At 34.3% G+C, this 25,700-nt stretch overlaps 1 protein-coding gene across 1 annotated transcript; it reads right to left on the reverse strand.

Annotated features, from left to right (window-relative positions):
- Positions 1-1,257: 1,257 nt before the first annotated feature.
- Positions 1,258-25,700, reverse strand: LOC123663212 (retinol-binding protein pinta-like). The gene is made up of 6 exons (XM_045597907.1): positions 25,381-25,700; positions 15,146-15,305; positions 5,303-5,483; positions 4,491-4,682; positions 1,714-2,742; positions 1,258-1,495 (listed from the first exon to the last, which is right to left on the reverse strand). Exons 1-5 carry the CDS (start codon positions 25,526-25,528, stop codon positions 2,500-2,502), a joined length of 924 nt encoding a protein of 307 aa, XP_045453863.1. The 5' UTR covers positions 25,529-25,700; the 3' UTR covers positions 1,258-1,495; positions 1,714-2,499.

Below are 25,700 nucleotides of genomic sequence, written 5' to 3' on the forward strand. Positions count from 1 at the left end.
TATCTAGCGCTACGCATAGAGGACTAAATAAGCAACAATTTCTTAGTGTATTTATTTTTCTTAGTGCAGTGTATTTAGGCTATAATGGTTCCAATTCAGACCCGTCTTTTTTTAATTTTTTGCGATTTCTGTGATGGTTAAACTGTATTTGTGTGAAAAGTTTGTATGGGGCTATAGAATTTTTATGGTCTCACTCGGAGATGAATATATTATCTTTCATTTGAAACCAAGATATCCTCTCAGGGTGACTCCTAATTAATTAAAATGGTACGTGAAAAACACTGATATTTGTAGAAAAATGTGATAGCGTCCTTAAGCATCAGTTTTCTCGTAACACAGCGCCATCTGTTATAAAACTACTGTATTAAGTTTTTATCATCTTTATTTATATAAATATTTTATTCATCAAAAGTGTTTATTTTATAATAAAATTGTCCGTGACATCATTTAGTTACAATGAATATCTCAAAGGATATCATATTTTCAAAATAACTCTGTAACAAATTAATAATCACAAAAAAATAAAAGGTGATTTTATTGCATTAGTATTAGCCAGGCAAATGAATCCTTATTAATGAACAATACTTCATCAACAAGGTAATTTTAAGAAGATAAATTTTGTTTTTGCTCTGGTGGAATAGTGCTTGTGCCGCGTCGGCGGCGCCTAAACACCAACGTTCGCGGGTTCGGTACCCGCTTGGAGTTGATATTTGTGTTTATAGAAACATATATTGCCGATCTGGTTGTTAGTCCTTGTGGGTCTGAGAGTCTAGTCCCTACTGTGCCTCGGAGAGCACGTTAAGCCGTCGGTCCCGGTTTTTATCATGTACACCTGATAGCGATCGTTTCTCATAGTAGGCAATATATCCAACCTGCAGTAGAGCAGCGTTGTGGATTAGGCTCTGATCCTCTGCTACAAGGAGAAAGAGGCCTATGCAGTGGGATATTACAGGCTGAAGCGCAATTTTGTCTTTTATAGCGTTTAATTTGGACGTATAATTTAGGAAATAATGTAAAATCAAATGAAATGCGCGTTTATGTCGCCCGAGTTTTCACAGTAATGGCACAGATTACAAAATAGTTACTACGTAAGTAATGGTTTAAAAATATCTTAGTACATTTTTTCTTTTGCTATTTATTCATAAATTTCAAAGGTTACTTCCACGTCCGGCACGCCCACATTAATCAAAAACACGCTTCTAGCGATTCCTATGCCATAAGGAAGGAGTTTAATACACATAAATAAAACTACATAAGTCGTTACGTATAATAAAATATATAGATTACCAATTTTATCACAATATGCTAATGTATCTACTATGAGGGGAAAAAGTAATATTTTTTTTTGTAGTTATACTAGGTAACTTAGTTACTAGTTCAATAGTTTAGTTCTTAATACATATTATGTATACCTAGTATAAAAGAAATATAAAGGCGTTTATGATAAACACATACACTCACGCACACACACACACACACACACACACGCGCGCGCCTAAACTCACGCGCGCACACACACACAAACACGCACACACAGACACACACACACACACACACACACAAACGCACAGACACGCACACACACACACACACAAACACAAACGCACAGACACACGCGCACACACAGACACACACATACAGAGAGAGACACACACATAGAGAGACACACACACACGCAGAGACACACACACACATACTCACACACACATACACACACACATACTAACGCACACAATTAGAAGGTAGAAAACCACTAGGTATAATTGAAAACGCAAAGTTTAATTTTTTTTAAACAATCTAAATCTAAAAAAAAACATTATGATTCTGTTTTTTTTTTCTTAAAAACTAAACGAGATAATATTATGTCTAGAATGAATGCAATTACTTTCTTTTGTGTTTATTTTTAGGCACTTGTTTTATATACCTAACACGTAAAAAAAAGTTTCAAAATTACTGTAAATTACATAGATTGTACAAAGGACTGAAACTTGTACAAAATTAATAGATATTTGAGCTAGTAGTAGTAGAGCAATTAGAGAGGAACACAATAGAAGTATTATTATAATGGTAGCAATATGAAAATTTTACGCAGTATCAACATAGAGACATATTTAAATGAGTCCTATTGAATAAGATATAAACATTTTTGTTTAAACCTGAATACGCGAAATTCATTAATTATCTAAGCTCTTCATTTACTTTGTAATTTGGTGTATAGACGTATAAAATGACTAGTTATCTAAATAACACAAAAATGATTACGCTAGAATGACTCATTTGTAACGAAACGATAAGTTCAACATTTAAGTCCGAAAATTCGGCAACCAAAGAATTATAATCATATTTAACCGACGGTAAGGACAAAAGAAAGTAAGAACAATGTCTTTTAAACACATACGGAAACGCCGTCACTCTCGATGAGGACTGCCTTTGCATAATATAAATAAAATCTAATCCTAACTACTAAACTACGGTTGTATATTATCGATTAGTTAAAATCTAATCAATGTCAAGTTTCCGGAACGAACCCACAGCGCCGTAGATGTCGTTGCTGTACGATGTATCGGGAGTGACGTCACATAGCTCGCTGAGATAGCGAAGGTAGTCACGGACTTCGTCAACGCGACGTTTCCACTTCTTTGTGAGGATTTCTATGGACTCCTCTTCACCACCCCACTCGACTGGCAGCACGCGAACCGGGAAATGATCCAGTAACTCCTCAGCTTTTGAATGTAAGTAGTACTGAAATTAAAATATCATTTGGTGATATCCGTAATTTTATATATTAATAATAATGATAAAAAGTAAAATTATGTGGTGTCATGGGACACCGGGTAGGAACGAAGTTCCTTCGGATAGTATAGAAGCAACAATTTGAAAAAAAAATGTTGAATTTTATACATATTTTCTAGTTCTTGATTTATTTTTTTAACTTTGTTGATTGGTTTTTAATTTATGTACCTAAAATAAAAGTATTTAGGCAATTTAGTATTTTAAAAAATAACAAATACCGTAAAATAAAATAAATCAAAGAAAATAATTATAATTCAAACTATTAAGATGAAATATAAAAACATATGGCTTTATTTATTTTTGTCGACAGTATAAAATTACATAAATAATTTTAAAAAAAGTTTACTAGTAATATTTTAGTTTTACAAATGTCATATTATACAGTCGTGTGACTGATATTCCGTCACTTTCGTTATATATTTTTCTTACGGTTTTAGTAAGTATCACATTTTTTTTTTAGTTCGCTCGCTCAGCCAAATGTCAAGCCTGCCGTAAGGAACTTCGTTCCAAAACTTTGTTACAATAATAATAATAATAATAAGCGTTTATTTCAGACGTGTACATCCATAGTGTATTAGTGTGTTAGTAACGATATTTACTTATAATATATGTTAGTTATTGTTAGTACGATGATAATAAAATAAAGCCGATACATATGTACGCACATATATACCGAATGGTTATATCAAATTGAATACATTTTTTTTGGGTTGATAGTTTAGGGAAAATCGATAAACTTTGCTGGGCCATCTAGTTTATTATAATTTGACAGAATATCGAAATCAATTTTTAATTTTGAATAAATTAATACAAACACAGCCGTCTGTTAAGGCTAATAATACCCTCTGAAGGCTGTGAGCGAATATTCACACATTCGGCACCTGTTATGTGATAGTTGAATTTTAACCGTGAGCTTGCAATAATTATTTCCTGTCAATGCATGTCGAGAAGGGTCAGGATTACAGTCTATTTTTAACCGACTTCCAAAAAAGGAGGAGGTTCTCAATTCGACTGTTTTTTTTTTATGTATGTTACATCAGAACTTTTGACCGGGTGGACCGATTTCGATAATTTTTTTTAATCGAAAGGTGGTGTGGTTCAATTGGTCTTATTTAAATTTATTTGAGATCTAACAACTACTTTTCGAGTTATATCTAATAATGCGTTTTTACTTGACGGTTTTTTCGTCGACCTACGTTGTATTATACCGCATAACTTTCTACTGGGTATACCGATTTGGATAATTCTTTTTTTGTTAGAAGGGGAATATCCCTAGTTTAGTACCATGATAAGAAAACCAGAATCTGATGATGGGATCCCAGAGAAATCGAGGGAAACTCTCGAAAATCCCCAATAACTTTTTACTCGGTGTACCGATTTTGATAATTTTTAATTTAGTGAAAAGCTGATGTTCATCATGTGGTCACATTTAAATTTTATCGAGATCTGATAACTACTTTTTGAATAATCTTTGATAACGCGTAGTTACTTGACTATTTTTTCGTCGATCTACGTTGTATTACTTGTCGATGTAATTGAAGTCGGTTTTTTTTCGTTTGCGAGCAAACACAATTATTATTAGGTCACTTTTACCAAAGTACTCCTACAATAATTATGATATTTTATAAAGCTAATATATACTTGGTTGTTTTAAAAATAAGATTATTCAAAAGTTAAACTTTCAAGTAGGCGCTTACCCGTTTTCGAACTTTCTCATTAACACAGGAACGCATGAGGTGTAATGAAGAGGCGACAAGTGCGGGAGCTCCGACTACGTGAATTCGACGCATACGCTGCGGATACGCCGCTTGAGCGAGTTGTATGCTGCGGCGCACCATACCCGCTGCGGCCGCAACGCGCGCTGCTATCGAAGCTCGTACATGTGATGCCTGATATGAAAATATTAACCTTAATACTACTACACTACCTCAAGTTCGAATTCAGATTTCACCCGTACTAAAAATTACACATGAGAATTGAGAGCGCATGGTTGTTCACCGCGCGAATTATATGTATTTTCTCCCCACAAACATTATCAATAGTTATTTTTTAAAAAACGCAACATATAAAATGTTCTTCATACTTATTTCGATTACCATGCCTAATCTCAAGTCCATGACTTCTATATTTACTGAGATATTAAGGTTTTAATACAAAAATAGAGGTAACTTTGCGATTTTCTTGTATCGAGAACGAGAAATTTTTATGGAATCGTGTTTTTGAAACATATGAAAGATAGTTTATGTCCTGAACTTTAACCATACATAAATTTCAAACTTAAGTATTCAGTAGTTTGGAAGATATGGACATCCTGCCGAGTGGAAAATAAGCAATTTGAGGTAGCATACACTCCGAACGAATTAATCGTTAAGTTTAAACTCTGTTTGTTAATTGATTCGGTCTATAATTTACCGGCTATTAACCAATTACGTCTAGACAACTAAAACCTTGACATTTATCCAAAGTAGATAAATATTTAGCAGTGTGTTTTTTAGTGTATTATTTTTACCTCCCAAACGAAAACGTCACCCGCGATGAGTGTCTCGTCGTGCATGCGCACATCGCTGATGAGCAGGATGGCTCGTACAGCGGCCGCAATGTCTGCCGCGCTCTCCGGGTAGTTCGGCCTCACCCTGAAGATAGTCACGCGAAGGCCCTCATCCGTCAGCTTGGGTAGGGGTGCTATGTCTCTATAGTAAATCAAGAAAAAATATTAACGCTTTGGTTATTGTTGGATATGATGAATTTTGAATATGTTTTGGTTTTTATGTATAATTTTTCCCGAGATACGCCAGTTTTTTCACCATATCTTTTTTATCACTTGCAATATTAACCTTCGACATTTACGGTTGGAATAGAAGTTTTATGTAGAATTTTTCTCGAGATGCGCAAGTTTACCTTACCCTGCTGAAAATTCCAATTAAACAAAACGATGATTTGTATGGGAAGTTATTGTAAACTTTTCGATCACCAACTGATCGATAATTATGATGGACGGTCAACAAAATACTCCAACTACATACTTCCCGACATTACTGCGCACAAACGAATGTAGTATTATAACTAATGCGATTTATTAAATTAATATAAATAAACTTAAGCAATATTTTATTAGCTTTAGATTTTATGGTTTGGAACTTAACCGTTTTTATTCTGCAAAAAATGTGATATTTACCACTATTTAAAGTCAATCCGATTATTTAATATGGCTGTGTTAAAAAGTCGTCAATAAAATCATAATATAATCTGTCAAAATTTTACACGATTATAAAATAATATGTTAAACTTAAACACGAAAAACAACAGAAGAAAAATACTAAGAAAGTATTAATTCCCTTGACCTGCATTTTGAGGAAATTGTAATTGTTTTAGTCAGCACTTCGCATTAAAATAGCGTTAACTGCAATACTTACTACGTTTTAAATCAAAATCTGCTTACAACTATATTTACTAATACTCATATTGTATGTTGTTAAGTAAACACAGGGCAAGTAATAAATATAAGTATATTTAATAATATACCTACATGTATACATAAATTAATAATAAATACATACAAATTATGTTATTTATATACATTTAGCATAATAGTTCCGCGTCTCGCACGCATATGATGTGATAAAAACATTTGTAATCTAAAAATATCATCAAGTTTACAGAAAAATAACAACAATATTTGACTAGTCTGTTTACGTAGTTTGTAATTGCCCTGCTTTCTGCTACAGGGGTTGTGGCTTCGATTCCCACTTGAGTCTGGGTGTAATATTGATATTTATTTGTGTCTGTGCTATTATTATATTTATTTATCGAAAAAAAAAATACAGATATATCAGTGGTCGACTATTACCTGTAACAAAAACCTCCAACCTGTAACCTGTGTATCTTGGTGTATTGTATATAAATGTTAAAGAGATTTATTTATATAATATTTAAGTCTTTGTTTAAATTCTAAACTTTTATAGACAATTTTAAAAAAAAGAAGCGTCTGTCCATTCAGTAATTCGACCATGAAATTCGTAGACAAATTATACCGATTTATTTCCTTCTTCTAAGTCCTTGAATGATTATATTATCTATATATTCAGTTCTCGTCTACGGAATCGGTAAAGCACCATTACTGTATTATCACAATGTCGATATTGATGTGTTTCCAGTAAGTTAGGAACGTGATACGGTCGTCTTTGTTGTGTATTGGTCTGATATTTATGTTCCACGTAAATACAACAAGATAATTTATTATGCAGAAAGTATTAAAAAATTCGATCAGGTACGAAGTCAGGTAGGCAATCAGGTAATTTAACGTGTTTCGTGTTTGGTTAATTTTTTTTTAAATGTTATTTTGATTTAAATTTGTTTACTACAAATATTGATGGTAAACTTAGGTACTTCTATTAATAATCTTGGACCTTGTATAGTATAGTGACCGTATACGTACTACGTATACATACTGCGTATAATATACCAAGTATGAGTAATGGAAATTTACACATAAATTAAAACGTTTTTTAAATATCGTGTATCATTATTATTAATTTTTACGACACGTTTCTATCTATATACTAGCTGCTGCCCGCGATGTCGTCTGCGTAAACGCTATACAGCACCAAAAATACCCACGATTATACCTTTTAAAATAACAATCATTTACCCGTTTCTTCTTTACATTTCATATCTACAGAAAAATCCCATAGATGGCGATGCTTTAAAATTGTCTTGTCTACTTATATTCATTTAATTATGTTTATCGGCTTAGTTACTTATATTTCGTGATTTTTATAGTGTGCAGCTAGCTTATATAGCATGGTTATTAACATAATAACAACAACATTCAAATATGCGTCGTTAGATTACACGTTATTACAGAATGCGTTGAGAAAAAAAGGTTCACTGCTCGTTCCCGGTAGGTGATAGCATGATAATATGTACCTAGCCTATATGTTGACCCGACTTCTTAATAATTTTCGTGCCAAATTTGAAGTAAATCCATGCGGTACATTTTGAGTTTATCCCGGATATACATACAGACAAACAGACAAACAGACAAAAATTCTAAAAACTATATTTTTGACTTCGGTATCGATTGTAGATCACACCCCAAGTATTCTTTTAAAAAATATTCAATGTACAGTTTTGACTTTCCTACCATTTTATTATAGGTATAGATAATGTCTGGTTTCAGTGACTAGACGACATACGAGTACATCAGACTTAGTATCGTCTATGTTTGTAGACATTAGGTTTTTTTGTTTAATGTAACAGAAATCCCCTTAAAAAGTTCACACATTCGCATCATTTAGAGACATAAGTACGCGCTGGCAAGTTTCCTAGGTAATGAAAATATCTTATATATAAAATTCTCGTGTCACAATGTTCGTAACAATAGTCCTCCGAAACGGCTGGACTGATTTTTATGAAATTTTGTGTTCATATCGTCTGAGAAACGGTGAAAATCGGCCAACACCTATTTTTCATACCCCTAAGTTACAAGGGGGGGGGGGGAATAAGGGGTTTAATAATATATATGGCATAATTGTGTTTGCTCGCAAACGAAAAAAAAACCGACTTCAATTACATCGAAGAGTAATACAACGTAGATCGACGAAAAAATAGTCAAGTAACTACGCGTTATCAAAGATTACTCAAAAAGTAGTTATCAGATCTCGATAAAATTTATATGTAACTACATGCTAAACATCAGCTTTTGATTAAATTAAAAATTATCAAAATCGGTATACCCAGTAAAAAGTTATTGCGAATTTTCGAGAGTTTCCCTCGATTTCTCTGGGATTTCATCATCAGATCCTGGTTTCCTTATCATGGTACCAAACTAGGGATATCCCCTTTCCAACAAAAAAAGAATTGTCAAAATCGGTACATCCAATAGAAAGTTATGTGGTATAATACAACGTAGGTCGACGAAAAATGCGTCAAGTAAAAACGCATTATTAGATATAGCTCGATAAGTAGTTGTTAGATCTCAAATAAATTTAAATGGGACCAATTGGCACACACCACCTTTCGATTAAAAGAAAATTTGTCGAAATCGCTCCACCCGGTCAAAAGTTCTGATGTAACATACATAAAAAAAAAAAAAAAAAAATACAGTCGAATTGAGAACCTCCTCCTTTTTTGGAAGTCGGTTAAAAATAACGTTTGCTGGGTCAACTAGTGATATATAATATTACTAGCTGTGCCCGCGGCTTCGCCCGCGTTTAAATCAGTGAGTCACAAAGTTGTCCCGGCAAGCTTGCCACGATGTCCTTAGATGGCGAAGTGGCTTCTTCCGGACCAGGATAGATATAATATCATAAATAACGGTTCTTTATTAAGAGGCTCCCCCTTCTCAATGACCTTGAGCATTTAGACTTTGCCACACCCCACCCACCCGCACTTCACCTGATCAGTATTACGTAAAGGTTATTAAACTCGGCCATCTACCGGCTCTAGCTTGTACTACTTAGGACATGCGATTGATCCGTTTTCTAGACCAAGAGCTTGCGTACAAGTTGTGATCATCCATAATTATTATTTAATTTTCTTCTTGTCGTGTCGATCATTTAGGCTATAAAATTATATTAATTACTAGGTGTTACTTGTTGTTCAGTTCGCAGTTATAAAATAAATAAATTTCTAAAATAAAAGTAGCCTAAGTTATTCCTTACTATATCGGCTATCTGCCAGTGAAAGTTCCGTCAGAATCGGTCTAGCCGTTTCAGAGATTAGGCGGAACAAACAGACATACAGACAGACAAAAATTGTCAAAATGCTATTTTTGTGTATGTATCGTGTATACATCCATATGAATTTAGTAAAAAGCGGTTATTTTAATATTAAAAGCAGCCGCTCCAATTTTATTTGTATAGATATACTAAATTTATATTTTATTCTATTATCGGCTCGGTGAAGATCGACTTTAGGTTCGGATCTTAGACCACAAGCTAAGCAGCTTTACATTTACACAGCTCAAAATTAATAATTTAAATTATTTTTTTATTTGAAGTAAATACAATTGCAAAATTCAACAGTAAGTCTGTCTACCTGTTACATTTTGATGCCTATCTTGGATTAAAAAAAGTAAATAGATTTGCGCGTAAGCAAGAGCAGCGTGCGATGACGAGCGACACAAGTTCCCCGTACAAAGGCCTCTGGCCGTCTGCCGCGGGCCGCCTGTCGCCCGGCAAATAACCAAAAATTATATTTTTACGATTTTCTAATAAAATACTGCACTTAATAAAAAACCCTTCTGTAGAAATATTAAGTACAGGATTCTTAATTAATAAAAAAAATATTCACCATTGTAAGTAGTAAAATTAGAAAGCCTATACGATTTTTGTACGCGAAAGGTGGTTCAGATAAACAATTATTTCTCTTTATTTAGAGAATTTTATACAATTATCTTACAGTCACATTAATAAGCTGAATCCGAGTTACAACATATATTTATTTGATATTTTTAACGTAACTTTAACGTATACTTTATAGCACATGAAAACGGCCGATTTTGTCTGGGAGCCCCTTAAACAGGTTTGTTATTTTTGTTGGCGTCCTGTCGTGTTGGCGCATTGGCACGTTGGCACGTTGGCGCATTGGCATGTTGGCGTGTTGGCGCATTGGCGTGTTGGCGTGTTGGCGTATTGGCGTGTTGGCGTGTTGGCGTATTGGCACATTGACGTGTTGGCATGTCGGCATGTTGGCGTGTTGGCGTATTGGCATGTTGGCGTATTGGACTGTTGGCGTGTTGGCGTGTTGGCGTATTGGCACATTTCCGTATTGGCGTATTGGCGTATTGGCATGTTGACCTGTTGGCGTGTTGGCGTATTGGCACATTGGCGTGTTGGCGTGTTGGCGCATTGGCGTATTGGCGTGTTGGCGTATTGGCGTATTGGCGTGTTGACATGTTGGCGTGTTGGCATATTAGCGTGTTGGCGTATTGGCGTGTTGGAGTGTTGGCGTGTTGGCGTGTTGGCGTGTTGGCGTGTTGGCGTATTGGCGTGTTGGCGTGTTGGTGTATTGGCATGTTGGAGTGTTGGCGTGTTGGCGTATTGGCGTTTTGGCGTGTTGGCATGTTGGCGTGTTGGCATATTGGCGTGTTGGCGTGTTGGCGTATTGGCGTGTTGGAGTGTTGGCGTGTTGGCGTATTGGCGTATTGGCACATTGGCGTGTTGGCGTGTTGGCGTGTTGGCGTATTGGCGTGTTGGCGTGTTGGCGTGTTGGAGTGTTGGCGTATTGGCGTATTGGCGTATTGGCGTGTTGGCGTGTTGGCGTATTAGCGTGTTGGCATGTTGGCGTGTTGGACTGTCGGCGTGTTGGCGTGTTGGCGTATTGTCACATTTCCGTATTGGCGCATTGGCGTATTGGCGTGTTGACCTGTTGGCGTGTTGGCGTATTGGCGTATTGGCACATTGGCGTGTTGGCGTGTTGGCGTGTTGGCATTTTGACGTGTTGGCATGTTGGCGTATTGGCATGTTGGCGTATTGGCGAATTGGCGTGTTGGCGTGTTGGCGCATTGGCGTGTTGGCGTATTGGCGTGTTGGAATGTTGACGTGTTGGCGTGTTGGCGCATTGGCGTGTTGGCGTTTTGACGTGTTGGCGTATTGGCGTGTTGGCGTATTGGCGTGTTGGAGTATTGGCGTGTTGGCGTGTTGGCGCATTGGCGTATTGGCGTGTTGACCTGTTGGCGTGTTGGCGTATTGGCGTATTGGCACATTGGCGTGTTGGCGCATTGGCGCATTGGCGTATTGGCGTGTTGGCGTATTGGCGTGTTGGCGTGTTGACGTGTTGACATGTTGGAGTGTTGGCGTCTTAGAGTTTTGGCATGTTGGCGTGTTGGCGTATTGGCGTGTTTAAGTAAAGCGGACAATAAAAAAAAAATGTTTCCGATTTTAGTAATTTTCCAATATGCAATGAGTCAAAACTAACGAATGAAAACTATTGCTAACGGGCGTCAGATGTAACCCGGACGACGACCACTGACTACTGTGCTCAGTCAGGCGCTATACACATTATATAATTTATATGTAGAAAGCCGGTAGAGATAACTCTAAAAGAAGTCTCTTCCAGCTAACCTGCGGTAGTTGTTTTATTTATTTTTTATTTTATTACTGATCAAAATTTCAAGTTTATCTATAATCTATAATATATATAAAAGCGAAAGGTCACTCATCACGAAATCTCCGAAACTATAACACCTACAAACTTGAAATTTGGCAAGTAGGCTTCTTAAAGGACGTAGACATCTGCTAAGAACGGATTTTGCGAAACTCGATCCCAAAGGGGGTAAAACGGGGGTTGGAAGTTTGTATGAACGTCCTATGTTTGAGAAGTAAGAGAGTTGAATAAGTACGATTTTATTTTTGTGTTACCCTCACATTAGGAATTCTAAACATTTTTGAATATCTCTGTCGGTCTCTGTAAAGAACTCACTATAGACGGCGCCACGGTTCGCTTAAACCGAAAATAAAAATCATCATATCAAAAATTTCGCTCTAGCGGGTACATCGTTCCATAGCTTAATTGGCTAGAGCGCCGACACGGTCAGTCGGAGACGCGGGTTCGAATCCCGCTGGAGCGGTCAATTTTTGATATGATATTCAAAATGTTTAGGTAGTTTCCTTATAAGGTGTAAACATTTGTTAAGAATGGATTTCACGAAACTCGACCCCTAAGGGGGTAAAACGGGGCTTGGTAGTTTGTATGAAAGTCCTATGTTTTTGAAGTAAGATACTTGAAATTTAAAATGTATGCTCTACAGATGGTAAGAAGGTGTCTTAATAATATATCTTTAGAAATCAACTCTCTTTTGGGGTTAAAACGGGGGATGGTAGGTTGACTCACTCATCACAAAATTTTCGAAACTATAACAGCTAAAAACTTGAAATTTGGCAGGTAGGTTCCTTATAGGGCGTAGACATTCGCTAAGAACGGATTTTATGAAACTCGGACGACGACCGATGATGCGATGAGGCGGCTTCGCCCGCGTTGAAATCAGTTTGTCACAAAGTTTTCCCGGCAAACCAGTGAAACTCTCATCAAAATCGGCTTAGCCGAGCCTTTTCCTTTTAACCCCATGAAAATCCATTCAGTAGATTTTGAGGGAATTGATCACATACACTTTTGGAGACTTTGTTTTATAATACTCTAACTGTTGCCCGCGACTACCTCCGCGTGGTTATGAAGATATGCATTACTATTAAGATGTTTAACGCATATTATTTTTTTATTTCAGTCACTTGAAAGGCTTATCACAGTGAGCAACTTTTTAAATGGCACAATTTATTATAATTTAATAGTTATTTTTCAAAACCTCTCTATACACCATATTCTTAGTTTTATTTTCAGGCTGCAATGATGAGTGACCTTTCGCTTTTATATATATTATAGATTATAGATTTAGTGCAATGAAATAGTAGATTATTAACCAAGGGGATAAAGCAGTGTCTTCTGTCGCGGGTGACGATTTAAATCGCGAGCGTAACGAAGGACTCGAGGTTTACTCCCGAGCGTAGCGAGGGTGTTAAAAATTTAAATCACGAGCGAAGCGAGGGATTTAAGACGAGTCCTAAGTGTAGCGAGGTATTTAAGTTCACCCAAGACTAAGACAGCTTTATCACCGAGGAAAATAATCTACTTTTCGTACCATTTGCCAAATAAATAACAAAATAATAATATGAGATAAGCATTTATTAAAAATAATGACAATTAAAAGTAAAAGTTAACATTCGAAACATTGGTCCAATTATTGATAGAGAGAGTTACATTTTTGTTCGGTACATTTATTGTTGATGAGTTGATTTGAGTATTTCTCTGTTCTTGCGTTTGAGGAACTTGCGTTTCATTATAGATAGGTAGTATACGTCGGAGATAGTGGTGGTGGAGATTTATTTAATAATCATAACTGCATAATAAATGTGTATTCCTTTTTCAAAAAGATGTATAATGCTTTATATACAAACTCAATGGTGTAAACACAGATGTAGTTCAGTATAAATTTCGGTAAGTATTCCAAATTTAAATCACATTCTCCCCATAGAGGATGAATGAAATTCAGTACAATTTTCTTCGCTTCGTTCGCTTTTTCTGGCATAGAATGTTACTTTTTTGAGGAAGTGCTACGAAAAATATATTTAAAGTTTAGTGACGTTTGATTACCAATATCTATTAGTAGATCTCGCCAAAACCAATAACCATAAAGGTATAGTCGTATTAGTCAAACAAGCAACTATTTATTACATTTCAAGTAATCTTAACTTGCTGGTAGTACCTACATGTATTTGAAATCTAAGCCTCCGAAGAAGATTTATCCTTTTCCCCTTTTGTTAGTTTATGTAACGTTCGTAGTTTTTGTGTACTGTTTTACATCTTACTAGCATCGTTTGATTGATTAATTTCAGATTTTTTTATGAAGTGATGTATAGTCAATTTAACAGAACAATTTATAAAAATCGCGTGACACACGTTGTTTAAATTTAACACAAATTTTGAATTTAAATGTCTAACTTGTACGCGTTGCTCAATAATCTAATGCTCGAATTTGATTCATAAAATAATACGCTTCAGCCTGTAATATTCCACTGCTGGGGATAGGCCTCTTTCCCTGTGTAGGAGAAGGATCAGAGAGAATTTTTATTGGGTATATTTGTCAAATTTAATGGTTCTAGTCTAATTACTATTGTACTCTTAATATTTTAGTAAATTAATGTGTTTTATTTTTTATTACGTAATACGAATGTAGCCAACCCCTGTCTTCCCGTGGGTGTCGTAAGAGGCAACTAAGGGATCCATTTATTTACTTACTTATTATTCCGACCGATGGCGGGATAACCATCCAACTACTGGCTTTGAAATACATAGACCGAACACGGGTTGTAAGGGGGTCTTCGGTGGTACAAAGCCAGCCCTGCGGTCACCAACCCACCTGCCCGGCGTGGTGACTATGGGCAACACACATGAGTTCACGCCATTTTTGGCGCGCACTTGTGGAGGCATATATTCAGTAGTGGACTGCGATAGGATGAAGTGATGATAATGTGTTTTATAACGTTAGATTACTTATGAAATAATCATTATTTTACGCCTCCTACTCGTACCTACTCTTAACAGACCTTTTCGCCGTCTTACTTCCCATTATAAGTAATATAAATTTAGTTTTTTTTTTGTAATCTTGTCATGTGATAATCATTTATATTTATTTGTCTATATATCATAATAATAATAGCCTTTACTTAAACAATATAATATATATAGGTATATATATTTTTTTTCAACTAGTAATTAGCTATATACCATATATATACTTATAAATTATTATAATAAATTATAAGGTTACTAAATATATAAAAAAGTATCGACTTACAGGAATTTACACACGTCGTTTAGAGGTGGTTCTGTAAGAGAGCGGTTTTCAAAGAGATCTCTGAATCGCGAGCGAGCGTAGCAGAATGTTTCTAGTTTTTTGCGTGCCCTCTCGAAGTCCATGCGGCAACCTCTTAGGAATGATTCTAGTAATTTTCTATCTGCGGACAAAAGTTCAGTTGTAACAAAAGTTCGGTAAAATATTAAAACAACGATGAACAATTTAATATAAAATAATGAAATATCAATCAAACATTTTTTTTCTGAATTAAAAGATTTAGAGTAGAGTAAAAGCTTTTGGTACATTCATGTTGATGGGATTATCAGCTCGAATAATCTATACAAATAAATAAAATTGGAGTGTCTGTTTGTAATATTAAAATAACCGCTTCTTAACATTTTTGAATATGATATCAAAAATTGACTGCTCCAGCGGGGTTGAAACCCGCGTCTCCGACTGACCGTGTCGGCGCTCTAGCCAATTAAGCTATGGTTCATTGTAATATGAAACTTTGAATAGTTACGGGTCTCTGTAAAGAACTCACTATAGACGGCGCCACGGTTCGCTTAAACCGAAATTAAAAAGTATCATATAGAAAATTTCGCTCGAGCGGGTGCATCGTTCCATAGCTTAATTGGCTAGAGCGCCGACACACGGTCAGTCGGAGACGCGGGTTCGAACCCCGCTGGAGCGGTCAATTTTTGATATCATATTCAAAAATGTTTAGAATTCCTAATGTGTGGGTAACACAAAAATAAAATCGTATATATTAAAAATAGCATGGTGTCGTCTCCTGTCAAAGATTTTCATTGTAATATGAAACTTTGAATAGTTACGGGTCTCTGTAAAGAACTCACTATAGACGGCGCCACGGTTCGCTTAAACCGAAAATAAAAATCATCATACCAAAAATTCCGCTCTAGCGGGTACATCGTTCCATAGCTTAATTGGCTAGAGCGCCGACACGGTCAGTCGGAGACGCGGGTTCGAACCCCGCTGGAGCGGTCAATTTTTGATATGATATTCAAAATATTTAGAATCCCTAAGGTGTGGGTAACACAAAAATAAAATCGTACATATTAAAAATAGCATGGTGTCGTCTCCTGTCAAAGATTTTCATTGTAATATGAAACTTTGAATAGTTACGGGTCTCTGTGAAAGAACTCACTATAGACGGCGCCACGGTTCGCTTAAACCGAAAATAAAAATCATCATATCAAAAAATTTCGCTCTAGCGGGTACATCGTTCCATAGCTTAATTGGCTAGAGCGCCGACACGGTCAGTCGGAGACGCGGGTTCGAACCCCGCTGGAGCGGTCAATTTTTGATATGATATTCAAATATGTTTAGAATTCCTAATGTGTGGGTAACACAAAAATAAAATCGTATATAGTAACCGCTTCTTGCTAAATGCATATTGGGTGTATACACAGTACATATACCAAAAGACATTTTTTACAAATTTTGTCTGTCTGTTTGTTCCGACTAATCTCTGGAACGGCTGGACCGATTTTGATGGGACTTTCACTGGCAGATAGCTGATGTAATAAGAAGTAACTTAGGCTTCTTTTATTTTAGACTTTTTTTTTCTAAATGAACAACATTTTTTGTTGAATTCCACGCGGACGAAGTCGCGAACACAGTTAGTCTTTTATATTATTTACGATCCAAACCCGCCTGCCCAGCGTGGTGACTATGGGCAAAACACATGAGAAATGGCGTGAACTTGTGGAGGCCTATGTTCAGTAGTGGACTGCGAAAGGCTACTGTGATGATTATTTACGATCATTTTCGTCAGCTTGCTAAGTATCACTAGACTATGTTTTACATAGGTTGCATTAACAAACTGTCTCGTACGTTATTTCTGGGACGGTTTTCCCTATAGTGCATGGGTGCGGTGCACCTGAGGCTTTTGGGGTGCCTCTTAAGACAAAGGCGCAAATCGATAGATATTTTTAGAGGACCATTTTATAACAGTACTTATACCCAAATATAAGCCGCATGTTTTTGGCTGACCTTTTTGCAGTGAAACTTCTTTAGAATCGTTGTGATTTGAGACTCGATGAAATGAAAATACGTCACGATAAAGAAATAAACACAAACAAATAGAATACATTACAGAGTATTTTATATTCCCGGTGAAAAAACTATCTCGTAGGCTGTTTCGGAAGTTTCACTTCTGCCGTGTGGTAATTGCACACACACATATATTTTTTTTCTTTTTTAGTAGGGCACCAGAGGCTAGAGTCACCCTTACGTGCTATGGCCCAGATTACTAAATAGTTCCTACATGAGCTATGGTATGGCTGGTAAACTACGGTTATAGACCATCTTTATGTTATTCCTGTTTGTACAACGTAATAATAATTTACTGCGTAACAAATTGGTGCAAAAGGTTTAAAAAGCCAGTTATAAGTGAGAATAACAAACGAACTAGCTTGCGTTTCAAAAGCCATATTTATTTGCTTTATTTATAAAATCTGTAGCTATTATGTCAATCAGAGAGTACTTATTTTCTTTTAAAATTACATTACTACGCTTGGCTCAATTATTCCTTATTTCCTTTTCTTGACAGCTATTTATATTCTACTGATATTTTCTTACGCAAAACACGTCGCATTAGTCAAGAAAAACTAATATATATCTCCTGAAGGTTATATAAATATATTAAATACGCAATTTCTTCGACACATACATATTAAAAAACGTTAAACGAGTTGCAATTTGACGTACATACAAAAGAATATAAATACTATGTTATTAGTACGTTTTAATAATTTTACAAATTGTCTGTTAATTTCCAAGTAGATGCTTTACCAAGGATCCGCTAAGCGACACCCATTAATTACGTGAGCTGAGAATGGGGGGGGGTCCAATGGAATCTCACCTAATCTGATTTAAACCGAGGGAGGGATAATCGAAAATCTCACACTAACTTTAAAAAAATATAAAATATTCCAGATAATTATGAAAAAAAAAAAAAATATTTCGAGTGTTAATTTTGCCCGCTAAAATAAATCTTATGGCTATTAAAATCTTTTAGTTTTTACTGTGAATTTTATTTTATTTAAATAAATTAACAAGTTGGAGACTATGAGAGAACTGTATTCAGCGTTGTTGTCAATAATCCAGGGGTATTGCAGTGGATAGGTTTGAGTGTACCCGATAGGTATCTACAACTTAGACGGCGATCGAGCTTATTTGCAGTACCCCACGGCAGAACCGAGCTAGTGCGCAACGGCCCCCTTGCTCATTCAGTCAGAACGCTGAACTTGGTGGCTGACACACGACCTTATGTCTTGTTCGTGGAGTGAATTCGCAAAAGTTATTTTGTATATATAATATGTTATGAGAAATGAATTTAATGTTTTTATATTTATTAATACTACATTGTTTTGTTTTTAGTATTATTGTTTAAGTCAGCTGATTCTTTTAATTGTAGTTGAACATTTTTTTTTATTTTTGCTTTTTGTCTCTTTTACTATGTCTAATGAATTGGGTTATGCCTATATATAAATAAATAAATAAATAAACTATAGTATACTTGAACAGTTTGTTATTTCCCGCCAATCTCTAATATATTCAGAGTCATAAATGCATATGGGTGTATACACAGTACATATACCAAAATAAGATTTTTTACAAATTTTGTCCGTCTGTTGGTTCCGGCTAATCTCTGAAACGGCTGGACCGATTTTAACGGGACTTTCACTGGTAGATAGCTGATGTAAAGTTATAACTTAGGCTACTTTAATTTTAGACATTTATTTAATTTTATAACTCTGAACAAAAACTGTTTTGTTAAATTCCACGCGGATGAAATCGCGAGCACAGCCAGTTCTCCATATGAGGACATTACAGTACGAAATAGTACCTAAACAGTTCTTGAATGTTTATTGCGTAATAATGGGATCAAATTCCACGCCAACAAAGTAACACAAGTAGATTCTTACACGTTTTTAATAATAAACAAACAAAAACAGAGGGAACCATTTAAAAAACTACAGATTTAAATAAACCAGAATCAATTTGGATTTTTTTTTTCTTTTTTAAGTATAATACATTGTTAAGTTTTATTAAATTCTTTATAGCTCAAACATAATCTGAATTTAAATTTTATTAAACGTACTTTACTCGTTGTATACCTACTGTTTGTTGAAAATAATTGCCACCAAAATCCATTTTTTTTGTAAGATCTTAAAAGATTAAAAATTATTATAATTGTATGTAATATGGCAAATATTGCTTACATATAAATAAGTTACGATTAGTAAAGGAAGGTAATGAATACTCAACACATTTATACAAATAAATAAAATTGGAGTGTCTGTTTGTAATATTAAAATAACCGCTTTTTAACCGACTTCAAAAATGGAGGAGGTTACTCAATTCGACCGTATATATATATATATATATATATATATATATATATATATATATATATATATATATATATATATATATATATATATATATGTGTGTATATATATATTATGTACGTTCGGGGATAACTTCGTCATTTATGAACCGATTTGATAATTCTCTTTTTGTTGGAAAGGAGATATCTCTGGTGTTGTACCATGATAAGGAAACCAGGATCTGATGATGGGATCCCAGAGAAATCGAGCGAAACTCTCAAAATCCGCATAACTTTTTACTGGGTGTGTGTGATTTTGATGATTTTTAATTTAATCGAAAGCCGATGTTTATCATATGGTCACATTTAAATTTCATCGAGATCTGATTACAGCTTTTGGAGTAATCTTTGATATTGCGTATTTATTTGACTATTTTTTCGTCTACATACTACGTTGTATTACTTGTCTATATAATTGAAGTCGGTTTTTTTTCTTTTGCCTGCAAACACAATTATTACTAAATTCATATGGATGTATATATAGTTAGTTATGTTTATATTTATTTTACATCCTCAACTAAAAAATGTCATTGAAAAAGTTGACTTACAGGCATGATGATGAAATATACGAATATGTATGGATAACATGTATCAAACGGATCGAAGTCTTCTGGATCTTTGCTAAAAATCGGCGCTCAACAGCGATCGATTCTAGGTCCTTTTCTTTTTTTAATATATACATAAATGATCTGCTATTTTATGTTAAAGGTGTTTGTTATCACAATAGCACTATATCTAGTTATATGCTGGTGATACTTATTATTATTTTTAAAGTTGCTATGAAAAAAGTAAATTACGATGACGTGAACAGTTCGTTGTTGTGAATTCAAGGTTGGTTTAAAACAAACAACTCGGTTTTGTACGCCAAGAAACCATGTCCGTTGTGTTTGCGTTACCCAAAGTTAAACATCCGAATTCTAATTTAAAAATATATATCGAGAGGCTTATTTCCACTTGTCATCCTTGGTAGACTCAGCTCCGCAGCATTCGCAGTTAGAAAAGTTCGACAACTGACTGATGCTTCTGCGCGTGTAATATATTTTAGCTATTTCCATAATGTTATCTCTTACGGTCTGTTGCTGTGGAGGTGTGAGACTGTATTTATTTTGCAAAAAAAGGGCTGTTCGCGGCATTTAAAACGATCTTGAAGCTCGAGTCTATGTTTATGTTTGTCTATACTCGTATTTTCAAAAGCTAGATATTAACAATTGCGGCGCAATATATTTATAACAATATGATATTTAAGCATATTGATTGCTTTGATATAAACGGTAATGGTATTCACATGTACATTAAAATATCACAAACAATTTTGCAATTGTCTCAACATAAATTAAAAATATAATATAAAAATATAATAAAATATAATAAAATAATGTGAATAAAATATAATAAAATAACGTGAACTAATGTGTTTTGCCCATAGTCACCACGCTGGGCGCACGGCACCACGGGTTGGAGACCGCAGGGCTGGCTTTGTCGCCCCGAAGACGCTGCTGCCAGTCTTCGCCCTGTGTATTTGAAAGCCAGCAGTTGGGTGGTTATCGGTCGGCTTCATAAGTTCCAAGGTGGTAGTGGAACTGTGTTATCCCTTAGTCGCCTCTTACGACACCCACGGGGAGAGATGGGGTGGCTATATTCTTTACTGCCGTAACCACACAGCAATGAAAGTGTTTTGAAAGTGTTAATTAAAAATAAATTAATAACTAAAGCTTATTGTTCGGTGCAAGATTACATAGACGATAAAAATGCGTGGACTTAGTGACGCTGTATTTCATGCAAGATATTATTAATTTTATACTAAGACCTAAAGCACAGTTTATATGTTATTTTTAAAAGAGTGTCTGTGGAGTTTCTTGTCGATTGTTGCCTGTACAATCTACATTCCGAATCGGAGGAAGTAGCACTTTTAAAAATAATAATTACTGTTAAAATTTTTGATTTGTAAAAGTTATGAGGCAACATACATAAAAAATACAGTATTATTGAGAACCTCCTCCTTTTTATGTTGGTTATAAATCGACATATATTCACGAAAAAAATATGGCGGTACAAAGTTCTCCGACGCAGCTTGTTTAAAATAAATATAACAGTTTTAACGACACACACACTATTTAATTTGACATACACTTTACTAGGTCATCCTCATTTTAAAATATTCTACATTTAACAGATGTTGAAAGCGGTTTGGTTATGAATACTAATTCTGGAGATGGACTTCGAAGTCATTGAGAATTGCAACAATTAATGCAGTAAGAATTAAAAGTACTGTACGTGATTACAAGTAAAGAATAATAAAAGTAAACGTTCAAGGTTATAGAACCTTTGTTTTTTTTTTTTTTAAGTAAAACGAAGTTACTTATTGATTGGAAGTAGATAACTAGGTTTCTTAATGGTATGTTATGATATATATAGTTTGGCTAGTAAGTTATTTGCGTAGGATAAGAAGTGTAATGGAAACATCATTTTACCTATATTTACTAGCTGAGCTGGCAAACGTTGCCTAGCTCTAAACGCTATTAAAAATAAGGGTTGGTAGAAGGGTCAAATTTAAGGGTTGTATTTATGTTTTAACGCCAAATCATAATAAAATAAAAATAATAAATATAGTAAATATGTATATATATTTAGGGGTGAATCACCCTTAACATTTAGGGGTATGAAAAATAGATATTAACCGATTCTCAGACCTACCGGTCCGGACCGGTCCACCCGTTTCGGAGGAGTATTAATTGTAACTAACATTGTGACACGAGAATTTAATATAAATGATATATTAAAATTAATAATAAAAACATAATTAGTACCTTATAATATGTATTGTCTAATATGTAAAATTCTCGTGTCGCGGTGTTTGTAGTGAAACTGCTCCGAAACGGATTGACCGATTCTCATGAAATTTTGTGTGCATATTGGGTAGGTCTGAGAATCGAACAACATCTATTTTTCATCCCCCTAAATGTTAAGGGTAGTCCACCCCAATTTTTTTTTTAATTTTTAGATATATTTTTTATTTTTTTATTTTATTGTGATTTGGCGTTAAAAAATATATACAACTCTAAATTTTAACCCTTCTACCACCAACCCCTATTTTTAAATAGCGTTTAGCGACAAGACAACGTTTGCCGAGTCAGCTAGTTTATATAATAATAATAATAATCAAAACAATTTTGATTGAGTGTTTACTTCACAATAAGCCTTTAATTTAATAATAAATTTTAGAATATAGAACAGAATATATAAAAATAGGTAAAATGGTACGAAAGTAAGATTTAATAGTAATTTGATTTCGTTTATTAAACCTTTTTTTTGCATGCAATACCTTTGAAAGTAAACGTTCAGGATATCAAGTTAATACTAGATATTAATATAACAGTTACGCCGGTTTTTACTCTCTGCTAAGGTTATTATTTCAACTATCAATGGCATTGTACTTCACCTTGTGACAATTTTAAAATATAATTATATTCACGTTGTTTATTTCCTGCATTCATCAATTGAATTACTTACAGTTAAATTGGTGTGGCTAATGCTATTTGACGGATGATAACAAACCAACCGTTTTTTTTTTTTTGATATACCTATTATTCTTTTTCACTATCGAACTCCACTGTATTTATGAGATATTTATTTCGCAAAAATGAATCTAAAAGCTGCAGTGTATTAATTGACAAGAAATAGATCCTAATAACTTATTCTACCTCGTGCTGGTAAAATCTATTTATACCTTATTTGCTGGATAAACTTAATCCACAATCAATGAAACAGGCCTTAAGAACTTTGAACCATAAGGACTCGTTTTACCGGTTTCTGGTTAATATTTATCGCAAGTTACTTACTAATATTTTTTTTCAGCAGGAGGTAAAACCTGTCCATTGAGCCTGTTTCATCACAACCAATAAACTACCCGTATTGGTTTGCAAGTAAAACCTTCTCAGTGATGAAGACAAAAAATGGAGTTTGGTGGTAAAAAAAAATGAAATATTATTTTTTGATACCGGAATCGGAACACGTAAAACAAGCACAACAACAGTAACTCCGACGATAATTAGTTTTAGAGTTTTTTTTTTTCAGAATGTTTATAACTGATGGCTCTAGCTAGTGACATTCACAGTGTTACCATACCAGGTGAGGGCCCGGGTATTAAAACCGACACGTGAAAAATAAAGCGCCCTTAACAAGGACTCAGAATGGACGTTCCTCTAAAGATGTTTCCTAAAGAAGTCGGAATGGAAGATTTAATATTTTTTTTACATAAGAAGATTAAATAATTTGTATAATTCGATTCGTGTGCGTTTAGTGGCACTAAGTGTCATGTGAAATGTGATTAAATTAATAACAGAAGACGGTACGGTCACGGTAGAATCTGCGGAGTTACTTCTCGATTTTTCTCTGTAAAATCTACATTTCGTATCAGCGTATAAAATAAGTTATGTACATTAATAAACGCCTCGTTTTTTTCTAATATCATTTTATGGGAGAAATGAACTAAAGTAGAAATTGACTTAATTTTTTTATATTACCAACTTGTTTTGACTTTTAAATAGTAATGGTGCAGAACAAAAACCTTTTTAAAGCAAAACCAGTTTAAAATAAATAGATATACCGATGCATACAAAATAAAAATAAAAGTGTCTCTTCGCCTAGCTTTAAGGTGACTGAGTCTGACTTTGCTAACGGGTTAGCGAAGTCTCGAATATTCATTAATACGCAAATATATATCGGTCCAGTGTCAATGAGTTCCATCAATTTATTAACGTTAGTTTGATAAGATATTATATGGAACAAAATTAAGTTCCGTAAACTAAAAAAAAATTTTTTTTTAACTATTTTTTTATTAAATTTTGCATTATATTTTTTAATGATTTATATTATAAAAATATGCTTTGTATTCGTGCAATAAAGCAAAGTAGGTTATAGGTAAATGTACTCGTATATTTACAAAAAGGTCTGTAACTTTATATGTACGCAAGTATGTAGTGTGTATGTAGTTCTAAGTATATAAGCAGCATAATACAAAAGACGTTACAATACTCATATTCGCGACAACGAGAAATCCTTACCTATAACGAGTAATAAGACCTTTAACGAGTTATCGTTTTAGACTAATTTATATCTTTAGTAGGTAATTGATACAATGGTATTCTAAGTATTGTAAGAGTTTCAACAATGTTGTTATATACGTCGAGTGTTTTGCACATTATCAATAACACCTTATAGAAAGACGCTAACAAAGACACAATAATTCTTGGTTTTTCTTATTTATATTTATCAGAAGCAGGTATTAATATAAATTAAAAAAATATATTTATAAAAAAGGTTGTCTAGGATTTTGACTAAAAATGGATATATATATATATATATATATATATATATATATATATATATATATATATATATATATATATATATATATATAATAGATTTGAAAGATACGATGGTACCATATCGATGTGTGAAAGAAATATTTTCAAAAAGATACTAAATTTAAATTTTAAAAACTTGTCTTATTTATGGAATTAATAATTAAAATTTAGATGGATTCGTGTAAAACTAGTATTTTAATATTGATTTTATCTCACAACGTAATTTCTGGGTGCTATTAATTGGAATAATTTTTAAAAGTTAAACTGGTAATATTTTAGCGTCAATTAAATTGAAATTACACGTCGTGAAAAATAATAAATTTAGTATATAATTGTGATAGTTTAATTAAGAACAGACAGATTCAATCGCATCGGTATATGAATTTTTATTAATCGTAATATAAATTTTGTTTGAACATTAAAAAAAATGAAAAAAAAAAAACGGGACCCACCTAGAACTTCTGGCTGGGGTAGGTAAGGATTAGCCGCGCACATACTACGGAGGTCCCTAACCCCTTTCTCTAACTCTTCAGGTCCTTCCCCAAGCTCCGACTTTATCATTTCCGCTTGTTTAGGAGAAGGTCCTTCGAGGAACGACATTATTTCACAGCACAAGTCAACTTATTATTTCAATATAAATGTTCTAATTTTAATAATATTGCTGACGAACGCGCGACTTGCGCGACGAACTCTAACTTGAGTGAGAACAGAACTGCTAACAAACGCTAATCAGCCTCTTTTATAAACGAGCGTTGTAGCCTGCACCACTTAC

Source organism: Melitaea cinxia, chromosome 20, assembly GCF_905220565.1.
Source record: "Melitaea cinxia chromosome 20, ilMelCinx1.1, whole genome shotgun sequence".
Classification (NCBI taxonomy): domain Eukaryota; kingdom Metazoa; phylum Arthropoda; class Insecta; order Lepidoptera; family Nymphalidae; genus Melitaea; species Melitaea cinxia.

Bases quoted from the DNA above. Each gene is read 5' to 3' on its own strand.
- LOC123663212 (XM_045597907.1), bottom strand. From the start codon at position 25,528: ATGTCGTTCCTCGAAGGACCTTCTCCTAAACAAGCGGAAATGATAAAG. The intron at 15,306-25,380 runs GTGGGTCCCGTT...TTTTGTCCGCAG, and splicing joins ACCCCAGCCAGAAGTTCTAG to ATAGAAAATTACTAGAATCA. The intron at 2,743-4,490 runs GTAAGCGCCTAC...TTTTAATTTCAG, and splicing joins ATGAGAAAGTTCGAAAACGG to TACTACTTACATTCAAAAGC.